Source organism: Suricata suricatta, chromosome 2, assembly GCF_006229205.1.
Source record: "Suricata suricatta isolate VVHF042 chromosome 2, meerkat_22Aug2017_6uvM2_HiC, whole genome shotgun sequence".
Taxonomy (NCBI): domain Eukaryota; kingdom Metazoa; phylum Chordata; class Mammalia; order Carnivora; family Herpestidae; genus Suricata; species Suricata suricatta.
This window is the reverse complement of record NC_043701.1, coordinates 156,014,871-156,026,973: the sequence shown is the minus strand read 5'-3', so window position 1 is coordinate 156,026,973 and position 12,103 is coordinate 156,014,871. Positions and strand designations below refer to the sequence as shown.

The following is a 12,103-nucleotide window of genomic DNA, read 5'->3' as shown; positions in this document are numbered from 1 at the left end:
CCAGGTACCTGACGACGGGTCCTTATTAAGCAGACAGATAGTTGGATGAGTGGATGGATGCCTGGATCCCTGGAAGGGTGGATGCATGGATGGAAGGTGGATGGATTAATGAATTCTTGAATCTCTTGGTTCAAGATCTTTTGATTCTTCAAAACCTGTCCATCCATCTATTAAATCTCCTTGCCTGCGTGGAAGAACAACACATAAACTCTCAGTCTCCTTTTCTTCTAGATGTTGAAATGCTTCAGGCCAGTACATCTAATTCAATCCCTGGAGATGGCTTCCCTCGGACTACTAAGGACTCTATGATCCGCAAGTTTTTAGAAGGTAATTTGTAGCTGTGAGCAGGGAAGCAAAAAAGAGGGAAAGAGAAATGAATGCAAGATGTTGCCTGGTTCCATATGATGTTGCTCCATTAAAGGAACAGGGTGCATATGCTTGGCGTATGGCTTGCCTGAAGGGACTCCGTCGCCGAGAGCTCTCCCATCGGCCTGTCACAGGGAGGCCAGGGGTTCCCACCGCTGGAGCCGCTTCTCTGGGTAAACAAGCTGCCTTCAACAAGCCCTGTTTTTAAATGTGTATGTTTATTTTATTGAGTACTGACTATGAGCAAAGTGCTATTCTGGATGTTGGGCTGGGGGACAAGGAGGAAAATAAGATGTGACCAGTGCGCTCAAGAGATGACTTTCTGGTGAAGGAGGAGAACATACATTGATTTTTTAAAAATGTTTATTTTTGAGAGAGAGAGAGAAATAGTATAAGCAGGGGTGAGGGAGGGGCAGAGAGAGAGGGAGACGCAGAATCCAAAGCAGGCTCCAGGTTCTGTGCTGTCAACGCAAAGCCTGGTGCAGGGCTCGAACTCACAAACTGTAAGATCACATCCTGAGCCCAAGTGGGACACTTAACCGACTGAGCCACCCAGGCGCCCCCTACAAACATTGTTAAGTTGAGTGTGCGTCGCATCATGGTTAAAAACATAAACTCTGATCTGTATTTAGTTCCTCCTTCACTTAGCTGGAAAACCTTGGACAAGTTCTCAACTCCTCTGGTCTCAGTTTCCGCAGGTGAATATTGTGAGAATTGAGTGAGTTTTTGTGCAGTGGGCCTCAGAGGAGGGCTGGACAGAGCAGGTGAGAAAGGTTTATGATTATTGTTGTTGTCGTTGTCATCATCATTCTTATTATTGAAGGTCAGAGATGGTGGGTGTTAAATTATGTGGTTAATTTCCTTCCTCTGTCCAATCATTTGTAATTATTGGATGGGGGAGGTCTGTTGATGAAGCAGGCCTAGAAAGCAGAATGCGAAGAAGATGGGATGCAGGATGGGAGAAGTAGTTTTGACAATGAAGAAGAAAGAAAAGTTCTCTGTAGTGGGAGATAAACCATAGCCTGTCTCGCTGCCTGTTTTTGTCAATAAAGTTTAATGGGCACACTTTGCACCCGTTCATTCGGTGTTGTCTATGGCAGCTTTCACAGTGTGAAAGCAGGGTTGCGTACTTGTGTGCGGACTCACAGGGCAGGCGCTGCGGGAGTCACTGTCACTGGCAGCATGGCCGGCCGCTGTCTCAGGCCCCTCATTTTGCTAACGTCACACAAACTTCTCCAGAATCTTGTCGTGTCCTGTGTTTAAAGATGAACAGGTGGGAGCTTCTCCACTGACTGGAAAGTCTCCCAAGGGCAGAGCCTTGGAAGCCAGACTTAGAGGAGTTGGGACTCCCTGGTCAGTCAGGCCTCTGGATCCAGACACAGGGAAGCCCAAGAGTAGTCTCCCCGCAGCTCAGAAAGATGCAACTAAAATTTTTCCAATAAATCACTGGACTGGAAATTCTACAGCAAGAAGTTCTAAGCTTTAGTCATTCCTGTATCTCAAACAGGATTTTAATAAAGATTCATTGACTGAATGGTGCTGGGGAAAAGAAGGAAGTGAGAGAACACCTACTATGTGTAAGCACTGAGCTGGGAGCTTTTCCTCACAGTATCCCAGCGAGTAGGCCTCAGAAGGCAGTCAAGCTCGGAGAGGTTGTGTTAACACGCCCGAGTCAGCATGGCTCACGTACGTGAGGGGCAGACGGCACACAAATGTCTGCTGAGATTCCTGAAGCCAAGGGGACGCTGCCCTCGGGTCCCAGCAGAGAACACTGTACCCTGTCACCAGGAAGGGAGCAGTGACAACCTTGTGGCTCTGGGACTCCGGGGACAAAGAGGGAGAGGCAAGCTTCTGTCCTCTATCTTTCTGGTTGATGGAGAGCAGAGCGGGGGCAAAGGTTGTAAAAAAGCAGTAGAGCATGGAGGTTAAGAGCAAAAGTTCTGGAGCCAGCTTTCCTGGATGCCAGTCTGATTCTAAGTAGCTTTGGGCAAGTTATTTAAATCCCCAAGGGCCCAGTTTCTTCATCTGCAAAATAAGAAGAATGATTGTAGTTATTGCACAGTGTCGTTACACAATCAAAGGAGATAACGTGGGTCATATACTTGGAACAGCCCTTGGCACAGAGGGGGTGCATGGGAAGGATTTGCTGTAGTCACTTTGGTGCTGAGGGTGAGGATGCCGGGGGCCGTGGGCACGAGGACGCCTGGCCGCCCTCCCACTGCTTCCCAGGCGCCTGGGAGTGGTTCCAAGTGTCCTTTGGCTTTGGGGGGCTATGTCCCTTTTCCCCTAGTTCTAATGGGATAAATAACTGAATCCTAGCAATAAAACTAAGCTGATAGAGCCTAGTGTTCTCTCCTTTTTGTTGCCATGATGAGTGGCAAATGAAGGTGACATCAGTGTTTCTCAGTGGCTTCATCTGCAGTGATCACGTAGCAGATCATACAGGAGATGAGGTAGAGGACAGATCTTTGCCAAAGGGCAGTACTGCACAAATAAGTTAGGGTCCCAATCTCTGCTCTTAGGACTGTCAGTCATCCACTGTCTTTGGCTGCTGCTTTCAGGCACTTTTCTCTGTGTTTCTAGGTAACAGCATGGGAATGGGCAGTCCGGAGAGGGACCTGCACCACGGTGGTCAGGAAGAAGATGTTTATCACACAGTGGATGACGATGAGACCTTTTCTGTGGACTTGGCCAACAGGCCCCCCGTCCCGGTGCCCAGGCCAGAGGCCAGTGCCATTGCTCCTGGCGCTCACTACCTGCCTGATAATGAACCGTACATTTCTAAAGGCAAGTGTGATGGGGAGTGGTGTTCAGGAGGGTCTTCAGGGCTTCTCAGCAGGAATTTCCTGCTTCCTCTTGACTTCTAAACCGCTGCTCAGAGACTGTCTGCTTTTGAATGGTCTCTAACCAGCCCCAGGAGATGGGGTTAGAGCTCAGGGCAGATTTTGGAGCTGGACCATGGCAAAGATCAGATTCAGTTCTGACGTTCCTGGAAGCATTCATATGCAGTATGAAGACAGAGGTAAATAAGATTCCTCTCTCCTCCAAATGCCCAGAACCCTGGTCAATTTTTATTTCCTGAAACTATTATTATTATGATGATTATTATTTAATAGCTAACATTTATTGAAATCTACCGAGAGTACTCTATCTGGACGTGTCATTTAATCTTTACGATCATCTATTAGGTAAGGGCTATTATCATCCCCATTGTACAGATGAGGAAAAGGAGACTTACAGAGGTCACTCTGTTACCACACAGCAGAGCCAGGACTTGAACTCAAGGAATCTGACTCCACAATCCTGGCTTTCAGACACTAGGCTAGGCTATCTACCTACCTACACTAATAAAATTGGTGAGAGTTGTGTTTGACTTCTTCATAGTGACCCCTGGGACATCAGTTACATGCTGATGCATTGTCACTTTCACCCTCCTTTAGGACTCCATTGTATGGATATAATTACAAATACTGTAAGAGCTAAGAATTGCCAGATCTGTGTGCCTGACATCCATTCCATTTTTAAGAGTGTAAGAAAGTTGTAGGTGTGGCAAAAGGAGATCACAAATTGGGGAAGGGAGCCCTCAACCAGAGCCCCAGGTATAGGATGCCCAGTCAAGTATGAACTTCAGACAGAAAGCAAACAATTTCTTAGTGTAAGTGTGTCCCAAAATTGCAGTCTTTTTTTTGGGCTTTGATTTGTTAAACCTGGCAACCCCAAACTGGGTAGAAATGCAGTTGAAGGACATCATGTATCGCCAAATGCTCTATGTGCTTTGCCGTTCCCTCTGGTAGCATGTCCTTCGGTGTGTGTGACAGACACTGTTGGCGCCCTGCCTGCATATCTCTAGCTCTTTCCATTTCTGTGCCCACTGGCTGGACCCTGCCTGTCAGGACCTGTGTCTGTTAGTCTCACCACTTTCTCTGGCAGCCGGAGTCTTGCAAGTCAGAGTGGAAGAGCTGGGGGACTAGAACCCTGGAGCCCTCACCCAGTGACTGATGGGTCGATGGCTGAGTGAGCACCCCAGCTTACTTGCCCTTCCCTGGGAGAACTCTGAGGTGCATGTCCTGCATTGCTTTCCGGAGCTCCTGAGCTTGCCCATGCTGGTAACTTACTGGATGCCCACCAGGCACTGCTTTATCCACTTTGCTGTGTCACCTCCTTCATCCCCCAACACTGACTCCTTGCAGCTGGACCCTTGTCTCCAGGTCTGCTTCTATGGGAACCCAAAAGAAAAGGCATGAAAATATATATTGATAATTCCCAAATGGCAAGAAGGTGGCTAGAGTGTTAGTGGCATGGCTCATTTTGGGGAGCTGGGATGGGGGCACGGGTGATTCCCTAAACTGGGGAAGCAAAGGAAAGGGACAGGCAGGAGATGACAAAAAGGACCGTAGTTCGGAGGCCAGATTCCCTGGATTCATGTCCCAGTTCTTGCATTTTCCGGTTGTACTGCCTCGGACATTATGTCAGTGATTTCACTCACTCTCTTTAGCTTCAGTTTCGTCATCTGTAAAATGGGTGCCATAATAATATGTGTATACACATATGCACTAGTGATGGGGGTCTGTTGCTCATGAGTGGTTTCATCTAAGTCTCTTCAGAGCTGTGCACTCATTGTATCTGTTCCACTGCTCCGAGTTCTTTCTTGTGGCACGTATTGGCCTGCTAAGTGGCACTTCCTGTTACTCTCAAGCTTCAGGGTGTTTCACGGCCAGCTTCAGGTATTCTGGGGTCCAGCTCACATCCTTGTTCACATTACCCTTTTCTTTAATGGTCTCATAAGGGCTGATCATGTCCTCTGCCTGGCTTTGTCCTTCTGCCTTTGAGGCCGTGTCTATTTGGGCTGTCTTCATTTCATAATTCCTCTCGCTTTATCCCCTTATTTGCCTCCTGGCGTTTTGATTTACAGAGCTGCAGACAGGGTGGTCCAAGGTGCAGCCCATCACTTCTATTTTTGTACAAGATTTTGGTAATTTTCATGTTAAATAAATAAAATAATGTAAAGCCCCTTCAGAGATGTGATTTGACTTTTACCTTCTTTATCCCATAGTTTTTGCAGAAAAAAGTCAAGAGCGGCCTGGGAATTTCTACGTTTCCTCAGAGAGCATCAGGAAAGGTAAGCCACATGTCCGCAGCTTCCTTTGTATGCCCTGAACTTCCAGGAGGTAGAAGTGTTCATGTTTTATTGATTTTCAGGTGTAACAGCTCCTTAGCATTGAGACAGAGAGAGGTCTAGGGGATACCTTGGGTGGTGCTGGACCAACGATAAGGGGAGAGGAGAAGAGAGAGATTGTCCCTTGATCATACCGAGGACGTGAACACACTGGAAAGTGTCTGCAACAGCACACAAAAGTGCAGTGTAAATACAGAGCTTGGTGCCAACAGGATGAACGTGGGAGCCCTGGCACCCAGGCTTTACCTAATGACACAGCCCAGTCGTGGTATTTACTTACCCTATCCAGACAGTGAAACTATACTTCCATTCAACTTTTATTTAAAAGACATTTTGCTTGCCTTTGAGGAAGTTTGAAGAGATAAGTACTCCTTTTTTCTTGATTAACTTCCTTGTGCTAAAGAGAGACATTCAGTAGTATCCTATTGATCATTCTTTTGAAAAGGAGACATGTAGAGCACCTGGGTGGCTCAGTCGGTTAAGCTTCTGACTCTTGATCTCAGCTCAGGTCATAATCTCACGGTTCATGGGTTTGAGCCCTGCATCAGGATTCTTCCTTGCTTGGAATTCTCTGTCTTTCATTCTCACTGTCTCTTCCCTGCTCCCTCTCTCAAAATAAATAAATAAACTTTTTTAAAAATTAAAAAAAAATAAAAGAAAAGGAGTCATAACACCATCTGAGCGTTTGAAGTCATCCCAAGGACTTAGGTAGTAGGAGAGAGGAATTGATTGGCTTATGCATTTTGTATGCTCCCTACACCCCTTCTTCCAACACAATTAAAGACAGCCTTGAAGAAGGTAAACCTGGGGGCGCCTGGGTGGCTCAGTTGGTTGAGTGTCCGGTTTAGGCTCAGGTCATGATCTCATGGTTCATGGGTTCGAGCCCCGCCTTGGGCTCTGTGCTGACATCTAGCTCAGAGCCTGGAGCCTGTCTTCAGATTCTGTGTCTCCCTCTCTCTCTGACCCTCCCCTGCTAACACTGTCTCTCTCTCTCTGTAAAAAAAATTTTTTTTAAATAAAAAAAAGAAGGTAAACCTGGAAGAAAGGTTTTTGGGTGTGTATAGACAGATGAGTGAATGGGTGTGAAGAATGACAGAAAAACTTTGAAGTCATCTCTCTTTTGTCCATCTTGCTTTCTCTCTAAGTCACAGTGCTCAAATGGAGTCCTGCTGGAGAAATTTAGAATCAAAGATAGCCCTACGTGAAATGAGCAGTAAAATGTCAAGTTGTCCTCACAAGCCCCAGTGGCCCCACTGCCTCTACAAGTAGCATGTTCTCTGCAGAACTTAGTGGAGTCACAGCCTGGAGAAAGAGAGGGGTTGCCTTCTTATTTCCTTAGAATCTTCAGAGCAGAGAACCATGAATTGTAATGTGGAGGAGAAGCTGGTGCAGGAACAACCCAATGAGAGCTAGTTGTGACGCAGCCCTTAATTTCTACCTGGTGACACTGGAGCTAGATCCTGGTTCCACTGGCATTCCAATCTTCTTGGGCATGTCATACCCTGGGTCCACAGTCATTGTGGCCATGCTGCCCAAAGGCGAGGAGGACAGGAAGGGCTGGAGTCTGTTGGGAGAACCATCCTGCCTAGAATTCCCTGTATATTCTTTTCTGGGAGTGGATTTTTGTCTAACATAGTGGTTCTTGCCTGGAGGTGACTTCTCCTCTCCCCGCACTGCCTCCCAGAGGATACCTGGCAATATCTGGGATGTTTTTGGTTGTCACAGCTGAGGTAGGGGGTGCTCTTGGATCTAGTGGGTAGAGAACAGGGATGAGGCTAAACACCCTATAGTGTATGAGACAATCCCCCCCCCCAACAACGATGAACTATCCAGTCCAGGATGTCAACGGTGTCTTAAATTGAGAAATGCTAGTCTAATAGCTTCTCAATAATTCAGGTTTGAGGGATTCTCTTGATTCCAGTGGATGCTATTCATAAAATGTTTTCCTAAAATGTTGTGGCCTTGTCTACTTTAGTCTAAGAGGCTTTGGAATTATTAGCTCCTTCCCTCCCTCTGGCTCCATGTCATAGGTCCCCCTTTTTAGTTCCACGTGTACATTTTCTTTTGAGACACGTCCTCCTGAGCCGGTGACCAGCCTCATCAACCCCACTCCTCTGCCTGCCCTCTCCAGTTGGGGAGCTGTCACACTGAGTTGTGCCATCTTTTCCAGAGCCTCTCGTCAGACCGTGGAGGGACAGGCCCCAGTCAAGTATATATGACCCTTTTGCTGGGATGAAAACGCCCGGCCAGCGGCAGCTGATCACCCTCCAGGAGCAGGTGAAGCTGGGCATCGTCAACGTGGACGAGGCCGTGCTGCACTTCAAGGAGTGGCAGCTCAACCAGAAGAAGCGGTCCGAGTCCTTCCGCTTTCAGCAGGTAACCGGCTCCGTGTGGTCTGTTTCCCGTCTGTTTCTCCACTGGATACAGTGGAGGGCTGGGTACCTGCCGTCTGCTGTGCTCTTGTGACTGAGCACCTGGGGCCAGGCCCGCGACTGGGTTTTTGAGTGTCATTGTGAATCAGTGTGTGTATATCTGTCACCTGTAGTCTGTAACCACATGGCTCCCTGGTGAGGCTAGAGATCAGGACCAAAGACTTGACTATAAACCCTGATTCCTCAGCTGCCGCTTCCCTCTACATATGGTCCTATACTTTTGCCTTCCAGCTTTTTTCTTTTCTGAGTCCCTCTTTCTACTCCTAGTGTCAATACTCCCACAGAACTGTCACACTTTTGAACTCAGAGAACTTGGACAGTTCCCAAGAAATATGATTAAGAGAACAAACCAAGCCACAGACATGACACCACGCAAGTTAAAGCATACTCATATACACACTATATTTCTATATGCACGTATACCAATGCAGAGGCAAAGGTGAGGAAAGGCCACCCCATGGCCATCCGAAGGGTGACCACTCAGGAGACTAGGATCAGAGGAATGGGCTGTCAGAGGAGACTCTTCCTATTTATATGTAAGAGTCTGTAACTTCATACATGACCTTCATGTGTAATTTAAAGCAATGCAGAAAACTTAAACTTGACCTTGGGAAGCATATCCCTGGCCCAACTCCTTCCTATTAAAAAGAGGACATTGATGGGGCACCTGAGTGGCTCAGTCAGTTAAATGTCTGCCTTCACGTCAGGTTATGATCTCACAGTTCATGAGTTTGAGCCCCACACTAGGCTGTCTGCTGTCAGCATGGAGCCCACTTTGGATCCTCTGTACTCTTCTCTCTGCCCCTGCTCCGCTTACACTCTACTTCTGTCTCTCAAAAAAATAAAATAATAAAATAAAATAAATAAATTAAAAAAAAGAAAAAGAGGACATTGAGCCTAGGGTGTTAGGATACACGTCCAAGATCACTTACTGAGTAAGTGGAGGGAAAGATAGGACCAGAATGATTGCTTTTTCTCTCCATCTTCTCACGGTACTTCCCAGAAGGTGTTCTGTATTCAAACGCCTGACACACCTGCGGTGGGGAGCACCGGGGCGGCGGGTGGGGAGCAGCATCCACCTAGTGCTGAGATGGGAGTCGTGTCTTCTTAGAGGGGGAGTAGGTGGCGACAAGTGGGGAAGTGAGTCGTCAGGCAGTATTTGTCCAGCTGTCTGCTGAATGGACCCAATCTCTCTGTGTTCACAGCATGCACACAAGACAAGTATCACTGTTCACAGCATGCCCGCGAGACAAGTATCACTGTTCACAGCATGCCCGCGAGACAAGTATCACTGTTCCCATTTTACAGAATGCTGAGGCTCAGAGAGGCAGAGAGGCAGAGGCAGATTCGAACGAGTCCTTTCTCATACCGCAGCTTGTGCTCCCTTCACTACACTTTCCGTCTTCTTCATGCTCCCTAAAACAGGGTCACCTACGCTGGTGGCCTGCCTCCCTCCTCCTGGGGATTCGATGGCTGGGAGGGCAGCCTGTAGTGCTGAGTGTGGGAATGCAGGGTCCTGCTCGTTCAGGAGCCGTAGGGGGCTACAGGCCTGCAGGGACAGCCTAGCCCTGGGCAAACAATAGTTTTCTTTCTCCCAGCCAGGTCCTATGCCCACATAGTAAGAGCAACCAGGACCCTAAGGCCAGGCAGCCTGAGTCACATCCTCATTCTGTCGCTTAGGGCTGGCTGACTTTGGCCTCTCTGTGCTTCTGTTTCCCATCTCACATGTGAAGGGAGAACCCTGGACAATGTAAACCACGTAAAGGACTTGGCACGCCTGGCACCCAATAAATGTATAACAAATGTTAGCTGTCTGTCTCCATCTGAGAGGCTTCTCCCAGTCGCATAAGCTTACCCAGAACTCTTGGGTGTGGCAGACAACTGGGGTTCGTATTTGACATGGCCAAGAATCCACGGCATCCATGGGAGCTGCCCATACTCTGTGCTCTGGGAGCCTCTTGGTACTTCTAGAGCATCCGGCATCCAGTGACTGGTGGGCATGAAGACCATTCCTGGGGCTGCCCCGTCTTCCTTTTCCTCCATGCCGCTGTCCACCTCTCTGTCTCCTTCACATCCCCTCCATGAGTGGGCACTGCCCAGGCTCCCTTTACGTCATTCTCTGTGCTGGCAACTCTTGAGTCTGTGTCTCCTTTCTTGTTCCACCTTTCCAGCCACCAGCTGGGTGTGTCCCTCTGATGTGCCCAAGACTTACGCCATGCCCGCAGTAAACTGTACCATCAGGCCGCTTCCTTTCCCCAGCTCCCTGTTTCTGTTCACTGCACTGTTATCTTCCAGACCGCAAGGTCAGACTTTACATCTCTTAGGCTCTTCTTCCTCACTCCCCTTGCCCAGCGAGCCGCATGCCTGGTCTTGCTCTGTGACCTTCCTCTTGCATCTGCTCTTTTCTTTCTGTTCCCCCTATGCTAGCTTCTGTCACCTTCATCTGACCTAGTGCTTAGTTTCCAGGTGGGTCTCCTTGCCGCCAACTCCCTCCACCCGCACTCCGTCAGACCTTAAAGCTGTGACCAGCCCATACTTTCCAGTGTTCCCCTGGTGCTTCCTGGACCCAGCTCAGTCTCCGCTACGGTCACAGCCCAAACACCCCTCCCAGCTGGCTTCCCGTAGCTTCTTCATGGGACCCTTCCGGATGTCTGGATGTTAGTCCCTGGAGCACTTTCTCTAGAGTGTTCACATACTTGGAGGTAGTTGTTATTGACTAAAATAGCAACAGGGTCACCTGGGTGGCTCAGTTGGTTAAGATTCTGACTCATGGTTTTGGCTCAGGTCATGATCTCACAGTTCATGATCTCAGGTAATGATCTCATGGCAGACAGCACAGATACTGCTTGGGATTCTGTCTCCCTCTCCCTCTGCCCCTCCCCTACTTGCTCTCTATCTCTCTTTCAAAAATAAATAAAAACAAACTTAAAAATTTTTTAAATAAATAAAATAACAACAAAATTCATCTCTCATGTGTCTATTCAACATTTGTTGAATGACTGCAATAGACCAGAAAGGTGGAAACCTGGTGTCTTTCCTTTTGAGAGGGTACAGTACCCCTGAAGAGACAACACACACACACACGCATGCACACACACGTACGCACACGCACACACGCACGCATGCACAAATGCACAAGGCAGCAGAGCTCAGGCCAGATGGCACCTTGTAGTCACAAGGACTGGAGGTTTAACGATTGGGGGAGGTTTAGCAGAGGAGGTGAACCTTGACCCAGCCCTTGAACAGATTCATGGAGAGGAATTCTTGTCCCTCACGGTCAGAGGGATGGTATGAAAACAATGTCAGAGGCAGTGTGCCTGGAGTGTTTGTTAGCATGTAAGGGGCTGGTTTGGCTAAAGGAATGTACCAGGAGGGCAGTGGGCTCTAAGGCTGGGAAGGAGCTAGGAACAGAGGGGAGGGGAGACCCTTTGTTGTGGAAAAGGCATCTTCTCCTCAGGCACAACTCCTAAGAGTACTTGAACTTCTCTGGGGGCTGATTACAAATGCACTCAACCTCATTTGCATGTTATTGCAATGTGATTTATCATGCAAACAGCATAAAATCAGAAAGAAACTCTAATGTACAGAGGGTATATTTCTGGTATCTACTTCTAAAATGTCCTAAATTATTTTTTCCAGGAAAACCTTAAACGGCTAAGAGATAGCATTACCCGAAGACAGAGAGAGAAGCAAAAATCAGGAAAGCAGGCGGGTACGTAGCTCCTTGGCAGCGCCACATTGTGGGACACTGCTGTGATCTGTTGTCCCTAACCCTCCTTTCTGCTGTGGCCTGAATGGGCAGAGAGCTTGCCCAGAGCCTATCACCCTGTTTATAGATCTGGGTCCCCCGCCATCCTGTGAGGGTCTTTCAGGCAATGGCTTTGTCTTGGTTATTCTGCGTACCTCATACCAGCACCGACGATGTGTCAGCAAATGAATGAAAGCATTGACCTCTGTCCCCCTCCGTCCTCTCACTGAAACAGGATCATCAAACTTTCTCCCCAAGTACCTGACTCTCCCCTTAGCACTTAGGAGATGTGTTTTTTGCTTCTGTTTTTGTTTGTTTTCAAGGGAGAGAAAGAGAAAGAGGAGAAAGAGAGAGAGAGAGAGAGAGAGAGAGAGAGAGAGA

At 48.0% G+C, this 12,103-nt stretch overlaps 1 protein-coding gene across 1 annotated transcript in view; it reads left to right on the top strand.

Moving 5' to 3' along the window:
• PIK3AP1 (phosphoinositide-3-kinase adaptor protein 1) overlaps window positions 1-12,103 on the top strand; it is a 118,795-nt gene that overhangs the window by 85,559 nt on the left and 21,133 nt on the right. Inside the window, exons 9-13 of the mRNA XM_029920180.1 lie at window positions 232-327; window positions 2,950-3,153; window positions 5,420-5,485; window positions 7,713-7,918; window positions 11,614-11,686. Coding sequence (XP_029776040.1) covers window positions 232-327; window positions 2,950-3,153; window positions 5,420-5,485; window positions 7,713-7,918; window positions 11,614-11,686 — 645 coding nt within the window. The remainder of the gene's footprint in view (window positions 1-231; window positions 328-2,949; window positions 3,154-5,419; window positions 5,486-7,712; window positions 7,919-11,613; window positions 11,687-12,103) is intronic.